We start from the raw sequence: 22274 nt of genomic DNA, 5'->3' as shown, positions 1-22274 counted from the left end.
AAGGGTTGCGGGCAAAAGATGGGGCAGGCGCAGGCTCCGAGTGCCACTTTGCCATCCACCGGCAGCTGGGGCTCGGCAAAGACGGGAGCGCCGTCTTAGCACCGCAGCAGACGGCCTCTGCCCTCAGCCTGCCTGCTCCCGTGGGCTGGACAGACTCAGGGCTTTCAGGCACTGAAAAGCAACACGCCCACCCCACCCCTACCTGCTGGTTTGCTGCATCTGAGCATTTCAGAGACTCAAGTGGTCTGTGATGGGCCAGGACACACCTGATGCGGCCCCCTGGGCCAGGAAAAGGGAATTGGAAGCCAGGATCCCCATGCTTAGGGGATACCCACCCACCCCCAGCTAGTGGGGAGAAAGGAAGGGCCCCAGGAGTACACAGAAGGGAGGGCATAAGCACCAGCCCCAACACTGCCACCTGTCCTGGTGGGCAAGACTCCCGCTGAGCTCGTTCTCGGGCCAGCGCCAGCCCAGGGCGCCACAGACATCCTGCTGGGCAGGCCTCCCCATTTTTCAGAGGAAAGGAGGTGTGGAGTGCAGCTAGGTAGCCAAAGGTGATAGGGTCGGCCAGCCTCCAAAGGCTGGGCTTTGCCGCTGACCCAGAGGCCAGAGCCCTGAGCCGGGGAGTTCATGGCCAGCAGCTGCCAACGGCCCTGCCTGGGAGTATTTCAGGCTCCCCCAGGGCAACCCCCACACCAGCTTTCCTGCCTCCCTCTGATCAGCCACCAAGCCCCAACCATTTATGTCCTCTCATCTGGCCTCCCACCGGGCCCCTGCCACTGTCCAGGTCAGGGCCCAACTCCCACTCATGGCCACAGCTGCCTCTTAGCAGGCAAGGTCCCTGCCACACAGCAAAGGAAGCAGACCCGAGGCTGCATGACACAGAAGGGAAGGGCCTGCAGTGGCAGCCACACCCAGGAGACCCACCCATACACACCCCTGCACGGCAGCCTCGTCTCTGCTCCCCTGCTCTCACCAAATGCTCTTGGTTCCCTTGCGTTCTAGGCCATGTGCTGTCACCTCAACCTGGGGAGGTTGTCCCTCTCTCTAAACCCTCTTTCACCTGCTCACATCTACTAAGACTTTTTTAGACATGACCTTCACCAAGAGGCTTTTCCTTGATCCCTTCCAAAACAAGTTAAGAATTCATTCTCAGCGTTCCTACAAGGCTCGGGCAAATGTCCACCTCTGGGCTTAAACACTGTTCTGAGGCAATGTGGGACCCTCCATCTCCCCCTCCATAATGTAAGTCCCTGGAGGACCAGGCTGTGCCCTCTCTGACCCTCCTCCATCTTCCTCTCAGGCCATTCATCCCTCACTCTCTGCACTGACCAGCCACACTGACCTGTCGAGCCCTTGACACACCCTGTCCCTTCTACCTCAGGGCCTTTGCACATGCTGTTCCTTCTGCTTGGAAACTCCTCCCTCGTATTTCCATCTAACATTTACCCCTCCTCTGGGTATCACACTCTTGGGGAAGCCTCTCCTGACCCCCAGACTAGGTTAGCACCCCCTCACCACCTGTTATCACTGTCAAAGCAGCTGCATGTGGGTAATCATTTGGATACTGCTCACCTCTCCCCATCTGTGCTACAAGACAAGAGACCATGTTGGTCTTGTTGGCTGCTATGCAACCAGTGCCTGGCACATAGTAGGGGTTTAGAAAACATCTGCTGGAAGCTAGAGGGGAGCCCCAGGCTGCAGCTGGGGGAGGTAATGTCCCCAGGCTTCCCGGAGGGTCCCATGGGCCACAGCTCCTGGCTCCCGGCTCTGCAGCCCTGGGGATTTGCACTACTCTCCTTTATGAAGACTGTGCCAGGCATTACAAAGCAGCACACCCAGGGGAGGAGATAAAAGCATTCGCTCTTCTAAAAGGTGCTACAACAGCTTTAGGCTGCTGCTGAGCGAGAGACAAGGTCAGGGAGAACTGAAGGGAACACTGTGGGGCCAGGAAGGGTCCGGCCAGGCCCTTGTACAAGAGCACAGGCAGTGTCCCTGCCCCAGAGGACACTTCTTCTGCCTGGCTGCAGAGGAGAGAGAGGGAGGGCACCGATCCATCCCTGGTCACTCTCCCTGCGGGGCGGGACGGGGGAGCTGAAGGGAGCTGAGCCATCGTGCCAAAGAGGACAAATTAAATGTAGTGCACAGATTCCTGCAAATCATGCGTGACTCCACAATTCTTGGGCGTTTTGGATTAATTTTTCTATCTGCCTTTGATGTTTCAGCTCTGTCCTCTGCAGGCTCATAACATCTAATTGCAAATTTCTTGAATTTGGTCCCCTTCGGGACATGCTGGCTCCTGTAACTGGCACAGTTTGGCAGAGGAAGGAGCACTCTCATCAGACGCCAGGGACCCCTGAGCCCCTCGGAGGGCAGGGAGGGACTGGAGGGCAGGAAAGGCATCTCAGAGGCCCCGTCTCCAGCCACAATGGACAGTGGGGGGAGATGGCCTGACTTGCCCAGAGCTGAGTGACAACAAGAGAACTGGGACCCCCAAGGGAACAGACTGGAACCAGGGAGCTAGAGACTCTAAGGAGAACATGGAAGAGACCCCAGGACAGCTCGGGGCTGGCAGCGTGCTTCAGCCCAAGGGGTAGCTCTTCACTCATGCAACAAACCTTTGCTCTGTCCTTTCTGACAGAGGCCAGCACTTGGCTATGAAGTGGGCATCCCAAGACCAAGGGCTCCCTTTCTTCAGGGGCTCTTGGACTTAAGGCTCAGTGACAGGAGAGAAAGCCAATGAGGTGGTCTGGGTCCCTGCAGTCTGCTGCGATAGCAAGAACGCAGGTCTGGGAGTCAGGCAGACGCAGGTGTGGGTCTCAGCCCTGTCACTCACACGAGCAAGGAGCTCAGCCTCATTTTCCTCATCTGGAAAACGGGGTTAGATTCTGCCCGGTGGTTAAATGCGTGAATGGCTGTCGAGTGTCTAGTTCAGGGCTTGGGGTGTGGCGTGCATTTGACAGGCACTTGTCTCCAAACATCCCTCTTCTGGGTCCCTGGGAATGAATCTTGCCACAGAAAGGAGGGAAGCAGGGAGGGAGACGGGATGGAAGCCCGGCGGGTACTCACTTGGCTCGCAGGGCCAGCTGCCGATCATTGGGGCAAACCCACTGATCATTCCCGCTGCCGAAGATGGTGTCGGCCATGGCTCAGAGCACCCCACCAAGGGCGGAAGTCACATCTGAGATGAGAAGAGGGAAAAAGAAAAGGGGTGCGTCACTGGGTGGGGTGCAGATGGCAGACGGGGCTCCTCTGAACTCAGGCATCAGATACTTGATACTTTGAACCTGTCTCCACTCGCCATCCCCCACTGATGCCTGGAATTGCACCTTTAGAATCACTCCTCCAGCAAAACACTGCCCCTCAAAGCTGCTTCTCAAAAGGCTGCTAATTCTGGGAGGGGTGACTAGGTGCCTCCTGTGGCTAAACAGGAGTGAATGTGACTGGGCCGACATCACAAGGTTAGAATCAGAGAGAAGAGAAGAGGCACACCCTCAGTAAGGTTCCACTCAGCTGGCCAGCCCTAGAGGGCATTTGATCCCCCCTTCCCAGCACAGCTGTACTGAGCACATCTCCAAGAGGAGCCCGGGCCAGGGGCAGATGGCTAGGCAGCCTGGGCAAACCCTACACTGCTCCCAAGCCTGGGAGATCTGAATGGTGGCCCCAGGCACATGGGTTCTCCTCCCAGAGGGCAGGGAGTGGCAGCTGCAGCCAGGACTGTACCTGGCACAACACCAAGGGGCACTGTCCACAGGGACTGCAATGAGAATGGCACCCCCTAGGAATCCTACAGGGAAGATTCCTGCTCTAGAACCACCTGATGACTTAACCTGTGCACAGTCTAGCTTAGCTGGCTTTCTCCTTGCTACGAAGGATAGGACCAACTCTTCGATCATCTATTAATGAGGTTGCTGCTCATGCATTCCAGAGTGTATGCGTGTGTCGGGGGGGAGAAAAAGGAAGGTGGGGAGAGAGAATGGAGTTTAAGGCTATCTCCATCCCAGAGCAAGGATGAGGGGCTACACTCCCTTGGTCTAACCCCATCTAGACCCGTGGTTTGCAAACTCAGGACCCCTTTACGCTCAAAATAAAACATTGAGGTTGGAAATCCATTTGACACTTCCTCAAAATATTAAACATATACTTCCCATATGACCCAGAAACTCCACTCCTAGGCATAGAGCCAAGAGTACTGAAAACACACGTCCTCACAAAAACCTGTACACAAATGTTCTTAGCAGCATCACTTGTAACACCCAAAAAGTAGAAACAACCAATGTACCCATCAACTGACGAATGGATAAAATGTGCCATATCCTTCCTATGGGATATTATTTGGCCACAGAAAGAAATGAAGTACTGATACCTGCACTACGACATGGGGGACCCGTGAAAACACCGTGCTAAGTGAAAGAAGCCAGACACAAAAGACCACATAGTGTATGACTCCATTTATGTGAAATGTCCAGAATAAGCAAATCTATAGAGATAGAAAGTAGATTAGTGGTTGTTAGGAGCTTAGAGAGTGACTGCTAATGGGTTCAGGGTTTCTTTTTGGGGTGATAAAAATGTTCTGGAATTAGACAGTGGTGATGGTTGCACAATTTTGTAAATATACTAAAACCCCTTTAAAAGTGTGAATTTTATGGTATGTGAATTATAACTCATTGATATAAAAAATTCCTTGAGGACCCAAAAATATATGGACTATATTTATTAATATTTACCATATTAGAAATTAAAACTGAGAAATTTAAAAAATTCATTAAAAATAATAAACCCCCACTGCTTCACTTGACTAGAAAAAAAAGAGAAAAAAATAAACCAATTAGATGCTAACATAATTTACATAGTTTATGAAAAAACTATATTTTAAAGATAAAAATAATTAGTGGGATGAATGACATTGTTTTACATTTTTACAAATTTATTTAATGTTTGGCCTAACAAAAGACAGCTGGATGTACATACCTGATTTTGCATTCAATCTTTTGTGACGTATTGTTTTGTTAAAGTCCATGAAGGACATCCAGACTCTCACAGATATGTATGATAGTTAGGAAAGGGAGGGGTATTTTAACAGCCTTTCTAGATAATTGTGAACGTTTTTCTTTCATACTGCACCCAAACTCAGATGGTAGTTTCTTAAAGATTAGCTCCACTGTGGCATAGGAAACCATATCAATGAACTTTTCATTTTCTATTTATCTGTGAGGAATGAGACTAAGAGTTGTATTATTCTTATCATGAAAATAGTTTTGACTTTGTGAATCCCCCTGAAAGGTGTTGGGGAGCCCCAGAGATCCCAGGATCATGCTTTGAGAACTGCTTTTCCAGACCAATGTCACCCATTTCCATGATGACCAGCAGGGGGCAGCATGGAGGCAGCAGCCAACAGATCCACCCGGGGACCAAGCCCATGACCTTAACCACACCGGTCTCCATCCCACCGGCACATCCAGGCACCTGCTCTTCCAGGTTGGACCTGACACTCGTCTGTGGGCTGCCTCGGGAAAGAGATCTGGGCAACCCCAGAGCCCAAAGACCCAGATGTGGAGACCCCACGGCCAGGCCCAGGGCTGGGGAGGCCTGGGGTACCCCAAGTCCCCAAAGGCCCCCTCCAACATAGACTCTTGACTGTCTCCCATATGAGGCCAATGTACAACCCAGGAAAACAAAGACAGGGTCAAAAATGACACGCTCATCAAGTAACTTTAAACCAGCACCCCATTTCCAGCTTTTTGCGCATTCATGGTTTGTTTTGCTTTGTTTTTTTTTTTTTTTAGGTTCGTTATCTGGTGAATAGCACAGTCACACCGCTCCATGTGGGTGTGAAAAGCGTTACTCTGTTCAGAGTAAACATTTAAAGCTTACCACAGCTCAGTAGCCGTTTCTTTTTCTTTTCTTTTTTAAATATGCTGGGAGCTTCAAGAAATGGCAGTGATGGGGATCTTACCAACAGAGAGGCCGTGTCCTGGGCAAACTGCGCATCCAGGAGCCCAAGGGTTTGGCCTTACAGGCGCCGGTCCCGCCACAGCCTGCAGGGGGCGCCACGGCCTGGGTCACTGCTCCTCAGGACTGCAAGCCCTGAGCCTTCCCGCCATCCTGCTGCGGCTGGGCACAGCAAGATGCCCCCTCTGCCCTGCCAGGTACCCCACAGAGGCAAGGATGCTCCAGGGGTGACCCCAGGGGGAGGAGCAAACCAGGGAGCCTCAGGGTGGGAACTCCTCCATAGGAAGACCCCATCCTCTGCGGGCTGGGGAGCGGGGAGGGAAGGCAGGGAGAAAGAGGGAGCCCTGTGCTCTGATGCTCAACTTTCATCTCCCTGATGGTGGGGCAGGCGGGGGGCATCCAGGACACGGCAGCAGTGATTAAAGGTACAGATGATCCTTGCAGCCCCCAACAAATCACTCCCATGTGAATCTCTAGGGGATGAGCCCCTTTGTCACCTTTGGGTTACTTCCTTGTGGGGCCAGACTTTGGGGATCACTGGTAAGGGAACCCCCAAACTGACATTTATCTGTCCTCTGACCCATCTGGGGTCTATTCCTTTTTTTTTTTTAACTTTAGCCAAAACAACTCATCAATCGGCATCTACACACAGGCTCTTCTGTTCTTCCTAAATCTAATCATCACTCTTTCTGCCCGACAGATGAGAAAGAGAGAAATTAAGAGACTAAGAAGAAGAGACCACAGCTGCTCGTGCTGGCCAACTAATCCGCAGACCAGCATTTCTCTGCACCACGTCACCTTCTGTGGACGTGTAAGCACAGAGGGAAGGGCTCAGTGGCAGCGAGGAAGGTGCAAAGAAAAAGGCCTGTGAAAGTCTGGCTTTTCTGTAAACCTACTAGAAGTCCAGGAACAAATTGATCATCTTCCTGGGCCTCAGTTTCCATACTGGTACCCAAGGGAGCTGAGACAGACAGGCTGGAGTGATCGCCCCGTGCAATTCCAACACCTGACTCCAGCCCTGCCGACTTGCATCAGGGAGGCAAGGGTGGCAGCAGGGGACAGGAGATCAGTCCTGGGGCGGGAGGCTGGTGGCCTGAGCCCTACTCCAGCCTAGTCCACAGGGCAGAGAGGAAGGGGGGGGGTGCAAGAAATACACCCTCTGTGCCCCCAACCCTCTCGCTCCCAGAGTTTCAGGGAAGAAGAGCCACAGAGTCAAATACCACGGAGAAGTCAAGGGAGATGGAAGGATGTCACCTCCAGGCTGGGGCACTGGCTGGGCAGGCTCATCACAGATGGCAAGTCTGTGGCTGACCACATCCATCCATGGGATGGCTCTGAGTGAAGGTTAGAAACGGAGACCCAGGAGTTCAGGCCCCAGTTCAAGGACTGCTGTCCCCCTTTCCCCCAGCTGCAGCTGGCGCCTAAGAAGGTATGGCCATCCTCTGCCCTCACGGAGCAACCTCAGGACAGACTGTGGGAGAGGAAGGGCAACTCTCCAAACCCCTTCAGTCTGAGCTGGCGGCCGGCTCCCTGACTCAGTGCCGACCAGGGCCTCACCAGCCGACCCCTGTCCCTGCCCCCCGGCACCCCCTTTGCCAGTGGGCCCCTCTGCCAAACTGTGTGCTCAACACCACCCACACACACCTGGGCTAGGAGGGGCAGGGAGTTTGACCCACACCCTCTTAAGACCTGGGTCCTTAAAACTTCCAAGGAGCAGTGCCAAGTGCACTAAATGCGGACTTACACCTTTGTATAAACAAAGGGCGATTTGTTCTGGGCAAAAATTAACTGATAAGAGAACAAAACAGGGGCTCACAGAAGGTGAGTGAAAAAGCAGAGAAGCAACCCCCAGATTCAGGAGGGGAGGATGGAACTGGCCTGGAGGGGTGCAGAAGGTTCTGTGGACGGAGGGCTGCGTGGGCTCTGGCCACTTCCTAGGGAAACTGGGACAAGTGACCCCAAGGACCAGGTCTGCGTGAGGTCCTCCCAGCTGGGACAGGCGAGAGGCTAGCCGAGAGGGCTGCGTGGCACACGGGTGCACGTGCACGTTCAATGAACACAGCTCAAGGCTGCTGCTGAGGAAGGTAGACCCGTCGTGGGGAGGGTGGGCATTCTACCTGGGAACCAGCCCAGAGGTCCTCGGTTCTACTGACATGTTCCATTTCTTCTTCCCCACTGGACCGTGGGCTCCCTGGGGGAGATGGGGGGGAGGGGGGGCCTGAATCCACCTCCTCTCGCCCTCCCTGGTGGCCAGCACAGGCCTGCTGCACAACAGGTGCTCAGTGAATATCTATTTAATTTAACCACATTTCATCAGCGATGGCCCTTCCCAGACAAAGAATTCAGAAAACCAATCAGACATGCTCAGAGTGGGGCTCTAACCACGCTCTTCGACTTGTTGACTCATAGGCAGTTTGTTCCCCAAGATTCCCCACGGGGTAGTCAGCATAGCAGCTCCATCTGACAGCCGAGCCGACTCCCCGCCGAGGGGCTGGTGCACCCACGGGGCCTCTGCTGGAAAGCCGATGCCTCCCGGTCCGGCCTCGACCCCCTGGGTGAGACAAGCCGGGCGGAGGTTGCCCCCAGGCCGGCCTGGCAGGCAGACACTCGTGGGCTTTTTGTAAAACTCTGCAGCACAGGACCCAAGGGCGGACAGGGCACAGGAGCTGCCTGGTGGTGATTTCCTGAGAAAATTCCTAGGGGATGGAGGTCCATGAGCCCTAGGCAACTTTCTGAGACAGATCTGCAGAAACAAACACATTCCTACAGGGGGATCCAGTTCTCTCCCTAATGTCAAAAGCGCATCATCACCCCAGGTGTTAGTCATTGCAGGTGAACGCCGCAGTCATAGCAGAGTCGCCTCCACTGAGCAACGGTCATTATGCAACCTCATTTGGTCACTTCCTGCGCACTGTAATATATTATAAAGAAAAATCACCCTGAACTCCCTCAGCCACCTCCTGTGACAAGTCTGAACATCTTAACGTAGTACCTTCTGATTTTTCCTAGGTATTTCTGTACAGATTTTAAATTGGATTCTTACTACCACATACGCTGTGCTGCTTCCATACCATGTTGTACTTTCCCATATTATTAAAGTTCTTCAAAAACATGAGTTTTCACTATAACTTAGTATTCTGGATATAATATATTCTACCATTTTCCCACTTGGGGGCACATAGATTGTTTCCAATTTTGCTGTATTATATTCGACACTAAAATGTATATCCCAGGAGATAAACCTGTGTGACCCTCTCCCTAAGGATAAAGTTCCAAAAAGGGAAGGGGAGTGCATTTTTTTTTTTTTTTTTTTTTTGAGGCAGAGTCTCACTCTATTGCCCAGGCTAGAGTGCCGTGGTGTTAGCCTAGCTCACAGCAACCTCCAACTCCTGGGCTCAAGTGATCCTCCTGCCTCAGCCTCCCAGGTAGCTGGGACTATAGGCATGCACCACCATGCCCGGCTAATTTTTTCTATATATATATTTTTAGTTGTCCAATTAAAATGCACTCCAGCCGGGAGTGCATTTTTTAGATGTATTTTTGAGATAACTTTTCAATGGAAACATTCACAGCTACTCAAAGCTGTCAGTGGCCACTCTCTGCAAAGTGCATCCAAAATTGTCCAACAAAAAAAACTGTAATTTTTAAAAAACACACACAGAAAAAACAAAGAATAAAACTGTCCACCACAAAAATTCTGCTAGAGGCAGCTGTGTCCTGTTGGCCTAAGTGGATTTTGTATTTTCGAATTCAGAAGTCAAAAAGAGAAGAACCGGCCGGGCGCAGTGGCTCACGCCTATAATCCTAGCTCTCTGGGAGGCCGAGGCGGGTGGATTGTTTGAGCTCAGGAGTTCGAAACCAGCCTGAGTAAGAGCGAGACCCCGTCTCTACTAAAAATAGAAAGAAATTCATTGGACAACTAAAAATATATAGAAAAAAAAAATTAGCCGGGCATGGTGGCAGGTGCCTGTAGTCCCAGCTACTCGGGAGGCTGAGGCAGCAGGAGCGCTTGAGCCCAGGAGTTGGAGGTTGCTGTGAGCTAGGATGACGCCATGGCACTCTAGCCCCGGCAACAGAGGAAGACTCTGTCTCAAAAAAAAAAAAGAGAGAGAAGAACCTATCTGTAGCTACATCTCCAAATTAGTTGGTTTCAGTAACACATTCAGGCCTCTCTAAGAGCTAAAACAAAAACAAAAGACCTCTTCTTTGCAGACATTCACATCTGCTTGAAAGAGGGTTTCTATCTCCTTAACAGACTTTGTGGGCTCAGGAGGTGGTAGAGGGAATGAGCCTTTAGAGCCCTGAGCGACCCAGTGGCTGAGTGGCCGAGTGGCCAGGGCAGGTCATGTGAACCTCTCCAGCCGAGTGTTCTCCTCTGCAAAGGGGCAAAGGGAAGACGGCCTCCACCCCACTGCAGGGGCACAGTGAGCGTGCAACGGGAGCACATTCCTGTGAACGCCAGAGAGCAGCACACATAGTTACCAGGCCAGGAAAACTGCGGCTGGACCCCTGACCCTCCAAAACTTACAACAGCTTTAACACAGTGTGAAAGACATTAGCCTCCTGCAGCTATCTCTAACGCGTACCAGACTTCGAAAGAGAGATCTGGAGGGCAAAACAACCTGCCCTTACAGGAGCATGACACACACCCACAGGGTCTCTGCCCACTCTACTGGGCTGGGACAGGGACAAAGGCAACTACCCCAGCTAGGCAGCCCCTGGCCACCCGCACCTTCTCTCCACGGCTGTTCTCTCTCCCCCCTCTAGGCCCCGGCATTTCCACCTCCTTGAATTAATTTTTTAGGGACACTTTCACTGATACGACTGAGCCTGCAGGCTCACCAGGCTGCGGCACCAATGAACTCATTCTGGAGCCCGAGAGAGTTCTCTGCTGAGAACAGGCAGCAGACCCGAGCTCCTGAGACCAGCCGATTTGCTTGGCCGGGGTCTGCCTTGATGAAGTCACGATTGTGACCCCATGAAGGACTCCCAGACACACTCCCAAGACCACAGCCACCCCCAAGTGACTGTGACAAAGGAAGCCCAGACCCAAGGGTATAGGTGCCCAGGACAGAACACCTGTCTGTCGAGAAGAAATGATACAGGGACAGCAGTGGGAAAGAGGCAGGCGAGGCCGGATGCGGTGGCTCACACCTGTAATCCTAGCACTCTGGGAGGCCGAGGCGGGTGGATCGCTCAAGGTCAGGAGTTCGACACCAGCCTGAGCAGGAGCGAGACCCTGCCTCTACTAAAAAATAGAAAGAAATGATCTGAACAACTAAAAATATATATATATATAAAAAAAAAAATTAGCCGGGCATGGTGGTGCATGCCTGTAGTCCCAGCTACTTGGGAGGCTGAGGCAGGAGGATCGCTTGAGCCCAGGAGTTTGAGGTTGCTGTGAGCTAGGCTGATGCCACGGCACTGTAGCCCAGGCAACAGAGCAAGACTCTGCCTCAAAAATAAATAAATAAATAAATAAATAAACAAATAAATAAAAAGAAAGAGGCAGGCGAACAGAAGGGCTGAAGGAGCCGCAGTGTCTAGGAGGGACAGCCACGTGCAAAGGTGAACACAGGTCACCAGCAGGTACAGGACCCTGGTTCCTAACAGCCACCCAGAGATCACTCACAAGCATCCTCCACTGAACCACGATGCTTAGAATGAAAGGTGTGGCCCAGCCAAGAGAGGCAGAATGGCAGACGGGCCCGGCCAGCCCACAGATTTAGGAGCAGTCACAGATTGTGCTTGTAAAGCACAGAATTTGGGTGTGCTTGTTATGCGGCATTACTGTGCCAATAGATAAGGGATACAAATGACATCCCAGCCCTGACCTCGATATCCAGCCAAACCCCTTTCCAGGACTGCTCAGAGTTCAATATTCCACTTTTGGTGGAAAGGCCAAAAGACCAGATGAGGAAGGCGAACAGGAGATGACAGAGGCAAGCAAAACCCACTCCCTGCCCACCCACGTGCCACAGGAAGCGCCCCGAGGAGGGGCTGGGGGGGCCTGGGGCCTCAGCTGGCGCAGGCTTCGTCCCAAGCACCTAACCTAAGCTGGTGCCCAGAGAGCCACATCCAGCCCCTGTAGGAAGGAAAGCTGCAACCCATTAGTCACGTCTGCCCAGGCATGGGAGGGGACAGTGGCTGCACATTCGCTGCGGCTGACTGTGCCACTCCAAGACAGTGAGCTGACGGGGGAGGAGGTGGGCTTTAAAGGAGGGAGAAGAAGCCGCGACAAATACAAAAGAATACTTGCCACCAAGCCAGTGCTTCCCGAGGCCTCAAAGACACCGTGTGAGAGCTCTCAGCTCTACACCCAGGCATTAATATCCCAGGGAACCCTTAGCAACAGGCCCTGACATCTGCTCTGTTACTATGATACGGGAATCATGATGGTAGCAGCGAGATAAGGTGAGCCCAGACATCAACATTTCCTCCACCTGTCAAGCTGCACTGGGAGGATAAAAGATTCAGAGAGGGAGCTCAAAGGCCTGTCAGAAACCCAAGGAACCACTCACTCAGAAGCATCTGGGCTGATTATGCACAAGGCAGGGCAAAGGAGTGGATTCGGGAGATGAGACAGGAGCCCCGGGGAAACAAGTGCCTGACAAACATCCCGAAAACTCCCCCTCCATCAGGCATCCTGCCAAATGGGCTCCTGGGCTGACTCTCCCCTCCCCGTCCCTGCTCCAATTCTCTTCCTATCTTGCCCAGACTGTGGTAACAGCTTCCTAATTGGCCTCTGGACCTCCTGGGACTCACCCTCACTCCACAGTCAAAAAGGATGTCCTTATAGCCTAGGTCAGGTCACGTGATTCCCCTGCTCAAAAACCTTCAATGGCTCCCCACTGCCAAAGAAAAAAAACCCAAGTTGCCCTCAAGGCCGTCCATGACCTGACACAAACTAGCCTTCCAGTCTCACCTACCACGTCATCTTTCTCCAAAACTCACCTTCCAGCCACTGGGATAGGGATGTGTCCTGGCCGCTCGGCCTTGTCTCCCAGACCCTCTCACCTAGAAAGACTTTTGTCAGGCTGTCTCCCCACAGAGGCCCTGCACGACCTCCTCTGGGGGTTCTCTAGCCCCTCCCCATCAACCCCCATTCTGACTGTCCCCCTCCCCCCAACACTGCACCTGCCTGCATCCTAGGGTTTACCTCTGTAAACCCCAGGGAGACTGCAGCTCCGGGGATGCATCTCCCTGTCCCTGCGCTAGCACAGCGCCCAGACAGGGAGGGCGTCCAGTGCACCTTCAGGGAATGAGCACTAACCCACGGCTCACGGAATAGCGCCCAGCCTCATCGGCCTGGGATGTGAGGCTGGATAGTGTGGCCCCTGTCGCCTCAACCTGCCCCTTCCATCCTGCCACACAGGCCTGTCCACCGAATGGGCCCACTCTGCAAAGTGGTTTATACCGACTAAAACCATGGGCAATCTAGAAAGGACTCCAGTTCTTGAGGAATGGTCAACCATGGCACACTCAGGCACAGCTGATGTCATGGTCAATGTCAAGAATGACAGATGACCTGGAAAAAGGTATACAGCCAGGTGGAACCAAAGAATAGACCCATGGATAGCACAATGTGACAATCACGTATCAACATGGAAAATGCAGCATTAACGTGGTTGGGAAGATTTGGGATTATAAGGGAATTATTTCTTTAATTAGCCTGTCCTCACGGCTCCTGCTCAGATTCCTCTCCGTAGACGGGGCTCCCTGAGACCCTCCAGTCTTTTTGTCTGTGCCCTTCGAGGAGCAGCAATCCCGGACGGTGACCCATTCTGTGGCACAACTCTACCTGGTCACAGAGCTAAGCGTTTATGACTGACCTGGTCACAGAGCTAAGCGTTTATGACTGTCCTCAGGACAAGCAACAGCTGAGTCTTATTTCCCAGCCCTCACTCATCAACACGCGTGCACCGCGTGCTGGCAACGCACCAGGCAGGTGCCCAGCAGCGCAGCCCCGCTACTCGAGGGCTGAGCAGGAGTTGTTTTCCCTTGTACCCCCCGCCCCCCACCACGGCCTTGCACGGTGCACACATAGGAGGTCTCAATGCTGTGGGTCTTTTTTTTTTTTTTTAAACCCAGGAAAGTAAATCCATGGGAACCCTGACTGGCCTGAAACACCCATTGCAGCCCTAGAAGAAACGCCCTGCCTGCCTCTTCATGGCACTGAACCCGTTTTCTCATGCCTGGGCTGAAATGCAATGCAAAGCCTCCAACCGAAATGAGATGCGAAATATCCTACTTCTCCCCCTCTCACGTCAAGTGCCAGCCCTCAGATTTTAACAGCCACAAGCTCTGCCTACATGTCCCCAGAGGTACGGCTTGCTTTTGTCATTTCTGAAAGGCCCGGAGCAGGGTGGGCAGAACGCCCAAATCAAGGCAATCACAAAGTGGAAGGCGGCTGACGACAGGGAAGCCAGGCTGTTCAGGGGAGAGTCAACCTGTGAGCGACAGGCAGGAGGGAAGCCTCGCAAGGTGGCTTCCAACCCACAGCTGTGCTCCCCCCACCCCTCGGACCTTGCGGGACCTGGCCGTGTTAGTCTCTGCAACAAACTGCTACAAGCTGAGTGGCTTAAAACAGTTCTAGAGACTAGAAGTCCAAAATCAAGGCGTCAGCAGGGCCACATTCTCTCTGAAGGATCTAGGAAGAACCTGCTCCGGGTGCCTTTCTCTTAGCCTCTGGCGTCTGCCGCACTCCCTGGCATCGCCTGCTCACAGCTGCACGACTCCAGTCCCCGACTTCATCTTCACAGGCGCCCTTGTCTGTGTCTCTCACGGCCACCTCCCTGTGCCTCTTGTCTTCATGTGACTGTCTTCCCCCTGTCTTTTCTTATAAGGACACTCTTCACGTTGGATAAAGAGCCCACCCTACTCCAGTATGACCTCATCTTAACTGATCACATCTGCAATGCCCCAATTCAGAATAAAGTCACATTCTGAGGTACTGGGACTTAGGACTTCAACATGTCCTTATGGGGGACACAATTCGACCCCCAGCACACAGGGTAACAGGACCCAGAGCCTGACCTTAGGGGTGGGGGCACCAGACATGGGGGGCCCTTTGGTCTATGCGCACGGATGTTTAAGCTGGTCTAAAATGTCCCCCTGGGGTTCCTGGGGGACTAAGGACCAGGAGAGGGGTTTAAATTCTGGGAGAGGGAGATGTCATGGTTGATACAAAAAGAGGATTGGGGAAAACAATCTTCTTTCAGTCACTGCTTGTCTTGGGGGTTCTAAACGGGGTATCCATGAATGTGGATGGAAAAAAAAAATTCTATATTTCTGTTAACCTGCAACTGAAATTTTCTATTTCCTTTAATTATGAATGTAGGCAACATACCACAGCCATATTATCAGCATCTGTGCCTTGGTTATCAATAGAATCTCAGATATTCTCACATCACAGGACAGAGTTGCAGACCTCTCAAAACATTATTCATGCTCATCACTATTTTAAAATCGTAACAGTTATTATTAGACCTACTGCAAGGCTGTTTATTTAATGCTTCAATAAAGCAGCACATAGATTACTATATCATAAGCTTGCTTTTTTAATATTCTGATAACTAGAAGTCAATATGATTAGTTTCCTTTGAATCATGTTTGCATTTAAAACCATTATTCTGAGAAGAGTTCCATGGGCCTCACCGTCAAAAAAGGGCGTCCATGGCACACACACACAAAAATAATAGGAAATGGAATTAGAACTTAGCTCCAAGGTTACCAGAATAATATCATATCTTCAGGGTAAGCAGGTGCCTGTGGCCCCCGGGGAATTCTGGGCTCAGAAAATGCCCAAGTCCTCCCAGGGGCTGCCAGGCACCGGCTTACGGGGAGCACAGTTAATGTCTGTTTTAATGCAGCAATACAAGCCTGCTTCCACTTATGTGATTTATGAGGGTCTGGAAAGTCCCAAGCAAGCAGAATTTTTGCAAAGGAAATCTGATTTTAGCTCACACCTGAGAACTCCTTGTTAAAGATACCCAAGAGAAACCTCTCCATGAAACAGAGAATCCTCTGGAAGAAAACAGGCCCACCTCTCCTCACCTGCTTGGTAAAGTCCCAGTCCTCAGGCTTAGCTGATGGGGTGGTCCCCCAGGTCCCAGGGAGCAAAGTCCTGCACTGCTGCCTTCCCCAGTGGCCTCTGCACAGCCCAGACACCGCTCTCGGATGGCTTTTCTCAGGCCCTAGCCAGCCACTTCTCCATCCTTCTGCCCACCTCACCAGGGCCAGGGTTTGCTTAAAGCCGGCAGCCAAGGCAACCCCCAGCTGACCTCGCCTGCTATCTGCGGGCCAGCTGTCCCCTCTCGTTCATGGAAACACAAACAGACGTTTCTCTGTTCTGACTCCAAGGCTAAGCACTGCACTGCCTGGGAGCCAGCTGTCCACTTCTCTGCATGCTCCCCTGGCAGAGGCTAGGACCCCAGATAAGCGGAGATGCCCATCACAGCCACAGGGCAGACTGCCAAGGACTCAGGCAGCAATGAGGGGCACCTGAGAATCAGGGAGGGGACCACCCAGGACATGGCTTGGTACAGAGAGATGGTCCAGGGAAAGAGCCCAACAGAACCACTGGCACTCAGCCAGGCATTTTCAAGGCTTTTAAAAGGAGCCCCCCTGCCCCAATTTAAAAACGGCCCTCCACCCGCTCAGCCTGACCCTGAGCTACGAAATCGGGAAAGGACAGCAGCCGGCTTTACAGGTGCTGCTACCTGCTGGGTGCCTGCCACGGGCTGATCAACTGGAGTTTGTCACAAATCCAAGGGGATGACTCGACCACCACTCCTTCCAGAGAAGAAACAGAGCTTGAGAGGCGCAGCCACTCACTCAAGGCCCCACAGCTGACGCTTGGTGCCCAGTTTGGCCCAACTGAGCTGGACTGAGCCCAGGTGCTTCCTATCACCCTCTCTGCCTCCCAAGGCGCCCTGGTTCCAGGTGTGGTACCTAGAAAGCAATAGCCAGGGGGTACTCTCGAGCACCTACAGTGCACCCAGCACTCGGGAACGTGCCAGGAGTTCCCAGAAACTGATCGTGCAGGAATTGGCCAAATAGGAGTTCTGAGAAGGCTTGGGGTTACCTGGCCTAGGGCAGCCAGGAAGGAGGAGCAGAGGAGCCGGGCCGGCACTGTTTCCCAGAGCAGGCTGCAGCTGGGATTAGAGCTGCGAGGCCTGGGGGGCCGGCAGCAGGGGCCTCGGCCACCTGCCTCCAGTGCTGCTGCTGTCCCAGCAGAGGCCCACAGAGCAGAGAGGCACAAAGGGGCTGGTGCCTGAGCAGGCCCAGGTCATTTTTAAAGACCACCCTGCTCCCTACCACTCCCACTGCCTGGCCCAGATGTCCAGCCAGCCCTCAGTCACCCCACGATCCTACATGGTCCCCCTGTCTCCAGGCTCCCCGTTCAGGCCCAGCCCACTCTGCCCAGACACGTCGGAATGAAGCCCAGTGTCCTCTCCTGGGAGCTCGTGGCCCTCCACAGTCTCCACCCTGCCCTGCCAAATTTGTCTCCAGACAAACACCTGGCATCATCCCCCGCCCAAGCCCATGCCTCCCTTGCTCCACACACACCGCCCCAGCCTGGAGCAAGTGCTCTCTCATCTTCATAAACACATCATTTTGACGCCTTCCCAGAACTTCACAGTTTGTGGTGAATGTATCTGATCTCTCCTACTGGAACAAATGCTCCCTGAGAGTAGAACATACCTCATGCCCAGACGGTACTCAAAACTCGTGGCACTGGAATAGAATTGAGAGTTCAGAAATAAACCCATACCCCAGTGGTCAACTGACTTTCTACAACGGTGCCAAGACCATTCAATGGGGAAAGAATAGTCTTTCAACATATGGTGCTGGGACAACTGGATTGTCCCATGCACAAGAATGAAGTTGGACCCTTACACCACACCATTTGCAAAATTTAACTCAAACAGATCAAAAATCTAAATATAAGAGCTAAAATTATGACTCTTAAAAAATATAGGGGTAAAGCTTCATGACTTCAGATTTGGTAGTGATTTCTTATATGACACCAAAAGTATAAGCAACAAAGGAAAAAAGAGATAAATTGGACTTTATCATAATTAAAAACTTTGTGCTTCAAAGGACACCATCGAGGCAAGGTGTGGTGGCTCACACCTGTAATCCTAGCACTTTGAGAGGCTGAGGTAGAAGGATCACTTGAGCTCAGAAGTTCAAGACTAGCCTGAGCAAGAGCAAGACCCCATCTCTACTAAAAATATAAAAGTTAGCAGAGCATCGTGGCAGGTACCTGTAGTCCCAGCTACAGGGGAGGCTGAGGCAAGAGGATCGCTTGAGCCCAGGAGTTTGAGGTTGCAGTGAGCTGTGATGATGCCACTGAACTCTAGCCCAGGCAACAGAGCAAGACCCTGTCTCCAAAAAAAAAAAAAAGGACACTATCAAGAGGGTGAAGACAACCCATAATATGGGAGAAAATATTTGCAAACCATATATCTGAAAAGGGTCTACTAACCAAAATATATAAATAACTCTTACAACTCAACAACAAAATGACAATTCAATTTAAAAATGGGCAAAGGATTTGAATAGACATTTCTCCAAAGAAGATACATACATGCCCAAAAATCACATGAGAAGATACTCAAAATCATTAGCTATCAGTAAAATGCAAATCAAAACCACAGTGAGATGTCACTTCACATCTGCTAGGATGGCTATAATGAAAAATATGGGAAATAAGTGTTCTCGAGGATGTGGAGAAATTGGAACCCTCATGCATTCTTAGTGGGAATGTGAAATGGTGCAGCCACTGTGGAAAACAGTTGGAACTTCCTTAAAAAGTTAAATATAGAATTATCATATGACTCAACAATTCCACTCCCAGGAATATACCCAAAAGAGTTGAAAACAGGTATTCAAACAAAAATTTGTACACAAATGTTCATAGAAGCATTATTCACAACAGCCAAAAGGTAGAAACAGCCCAAATGTCCATCAACTGATAAATGGATAAACAAAACACTTATATCCACACAATGGAATATTTGGCCATAAAAAGGAATAAAGTACTGATTCGTGCTACAACACAGATGAACTTTGAAAACATTATGCTAAAAGAAGCCAGTCACGAAAGACCACATTATGATTCCACTTATATGAAATGTCCAGAATAGACACATTTACAGAGACAGAAAGTAGAGTAGTGGTTGCCTAGGGCTTCCTGGGGTGGAGGGAGGGTAACAGCTAAAGGGTTTGGGGTTTCTCTTTGTGGCAATTGTTTGTGATAGCGTTGGGGTCACCTGTGACCCTTTACCTCCCCCATCAATCTGGTTAACAAAGATCATCTTAATCTCATGGCCACATATGTGTTATTAAGTTATTCTTCTCATAGGAAATTTATAGTGTGCTCACCAGCCAGAGATGACAGTGACCTGGGTTCCAGAAATGGGAAACACCATGGGTGATAAAGGAAGTATAGTAAAAAGTTAATGATAGAATCTAAATGGTGGGTATGTAGGTGTTCATTGAAAAAAAAAATTTTTTTTAAGAGACAGTGTCTCACTCCGTCTCACTCCGTGCTTCCCTGCTATGGCACAGGTCTGGAGCCTATGGAGACAGTGTCCACATAAATACATTCAGCTCTCCGAGTTCAAACCAAGTCAGAAAATGGGCGGCAGCCACTGTTTTTTTTTTTGAGACAGAGTCTCACTCTGTTGTCAGAGTAGAGTGCCGTGGCATCAGCCTAGCTCACGGCAACCTCAAACTCCTGGGCTCGAGCAATCCTACTGCCTCAGCCTCTCGAGGAGCTGGGACTATAGGCATGTGCCACCATGCCTGGCTAATTTTTTCTATGTAGATTTTTAGTTGTCCAGCTAATTTCTTTCTATTTTTAGTAGAGACAGGGTCTTGCTCTTGCTCAGGCTGGTCTCGAACTCCTGACCTTGAGTGATCCACCCGCCTCAGCCTCCCAGAGTGCTAGGATTACAGGCGTGAGCCACCGCGCAGCCACTGTTTTTATTAGCTCCAAATGAATTTGTCAATGGATGCTTGGGTTGACCAAGCAGGACCCAACCCAGTCACACACTCCAGGTGGCCTTGCCAAGGGGCTGATAAATTCTCTTCTTCCACCGGGTAATAAAGAACAGTGGCTACAAGTCTGGGCTTGGGGTCAGGTATCTGGGGTTTGCATTCTGGCTCTGGGATTTATTAGCTTGGTGACCTCGGGCGACTTCTTTTCTCTAAGCCTTAACTGCCTCCTCAGTAAAATGAGTAGATGCCTCCTGGGCTGTTGGGAAGAAGAAATTCAATCAGTGGTTCTGAATTAGGGTGATTTTGGTCCCCAAGGGACATGTGGCAGTATCTGGAGACAACAGGGGAGGGGTGCTACCGACTATCATCTATCCAGTGGACAGAGACCAGGGACCAGGGATGCTGCTAAACATCCCATAGCCCCCAGGACAGAGTTCTAAGTGTTAAAGAGCCTAAGTGTTAATGCACTGAGGCTGAGAAACCCTGATATAGATGGTGCAGGTAAGACAACCAGCACAGGACCTACAATAGTGCGCACTCTCGGTGCAGGGCTGCCATCATCACCATCACCACCATTGTCATCATCATTGTCACCACCACCACCATCATCGTCATCATCATCACATCACTGTCACCATCACCATCATCATCATCACCATCACTGGAAGGCCTTCCCCTTCTGTACTGTGGGATATGCCCAGAGGGGCTCATTTCTGGGCAGGGCAGAGGCCTGATGAGCAGGTGTATGTATTAGAAAGAGGACCAGCAGGAGGGGAAAGGCCACATGGCCTTTCTATTATAAGAGGGGCAGAAGGCCTGTTGGCGAGGCCACATCAAAAACTACCCCAAAGCCCGCCTGCAAAGGTGTCAGAAGCTGGCAGGTCAAGAGCTCCACTGCGAGGATTCCACCCACCTGGTCACTCTCCCGCCTCTCTGACTTCTCCTCACAGCCATCAGCAGGAACTCCCTCAAACAAAATTGCCTGGGGGCTCATCCTCAGAGAAGCCGGAAGGGGGAGTAGCTGGGGTGTCTACACTTGAAGCCAGGCTTGGAGGAACAGAAACAGCAGCCCAGGAGATGCAGCAGGTGGAAGGAATGCCCAAGGAGGGGCAGGTAGACCGAGACTGCGGGAAGTGAGAGGAGGCCAGGAGCAGGGCCCAAGGCTGTGAGTGGGCACCCCCCACCTGCAGGTGCATGCCCCGATTCTGCGCTCTAAGGATAAATGGGATTCTAGTGGGATCTGGGTCTCAAAGACTAGGACATAAGAGGAACACGAAATGTCACGCGGGGAAAGTGAAAGTATGCCTGCTAATGATCGGTTAGAAGAACCACCACTTATTAAGCGCTTACTATTTGCCAAGCTTGGTGCCAACTGCTTCACAGAATCATCTCCTTTATTTTTCAAAGCAACCCTATGAGGCAGATTTTAACATCCGCATTTTACAAGTCAGCAAACTGAAGGTCAGAGAGGCGAATGACTTACTAAAGTCACTCAGTTGGTAAGAGGCGAAGCCCAGGACTTGAACTCCAAGCTCGAGCTCTTAACCACGAGGGCACTCCAGCTTCTCGACACTTCACAGTACTCTTCACGGAACTGTGTGTGTTTGGGGCCTTTTCCCATCCCAGTCATCCCACATACACACACAATCTTTTCCCTCGTCCTTTCAGATAAGTCAGAGACAGTGTACAAGCTTCTAACTGGGAAACACTATTTGTTTCAAAAAGAAGAAAACAACCCAGTTAAAAGTAGGCAAAAGGTCTGAACAGACACCTCACCAAAGAAGATATACAAATGGCAAGCAAGAATATGAAAAGAAGCTCAACATCCTATGTCACTGGGAATTGCAAATTAACCCAAAAATGTGATACTACCTACTAGGATGGCCAAAATCCAAAATACTGACAACACCAAATGCTGGGTGAGGATGTGAAGCAACGGGGACTCTCATCCACTGCAAAACAAAACCGCCACTTTGGAAGGCAGTTTCTTGCAAAACCAAACATACTATTATCATATGATCCTGCAATTGTACTCCTTGGTATTTATTATGCAAATGAATTAAAAAGTTATGACTACACAAGAACCGGCACAATTATGTTTATAATTGCTTTATTCATAATTGCAAAAACTTTGAAACAACCAAGATGTTCTTTGATTAATAAACAAAATGTAAGGCCAGGCACAGTGGCGCATGCCTGTAATCCTAGTGCTCTGGGAGGCTGAGGCAGGAGGATCTCTTGAGCCCAGGAGTTTGAGGTTGCTGTGAGCTTGGCTGACGCCACAGTACTCTAGCCTGGGCAACAGAGCGAGA

General features: G+C 51.2%; 1 protein-coding gene across 1 annotated transcript in view; it reads right to left on the bottom strand.

Annotated features, from left to right (window-relative positions):
• The window catches only part of RPH3AL (rabphilin 3A-like (without C2 domains)), a 135146-nt gene that overhangs the window by 108705 nt on the left and 4167 nt on the right, over positions 1-22274 (bottom strand). Inside the window, 1 exon segment of the mRNA XM_012653008.1 lies at positions 3070-3181. Coding sequence (XP_012508462.1) covers positions 3070-3146 — 77 coding nt within the window. The 5' untranslated portion in view covers positions 3147-3181.

The sequence above is a fragment of the Propithecus coquereli genome, unplaced genomic scaffold, assembly GCF_000956105.1.
Source record: "Propithecus coquereli isolate 6110/MARCELLA unplaced genomic scaffold, Pcoq_1.0 Scaffold409, whole genome shotgun sequence".
Lineage (NCBI taxonomy): Eukaryota > Metazoa > Chordata > Mammalia > Primates > Indriidae > Propithecus > Propithecus coquereli.
Note: the sequence above shows the minus strand (reverse complement) of the source record. Positions and strands in the feature narration are given on the sequence as shown.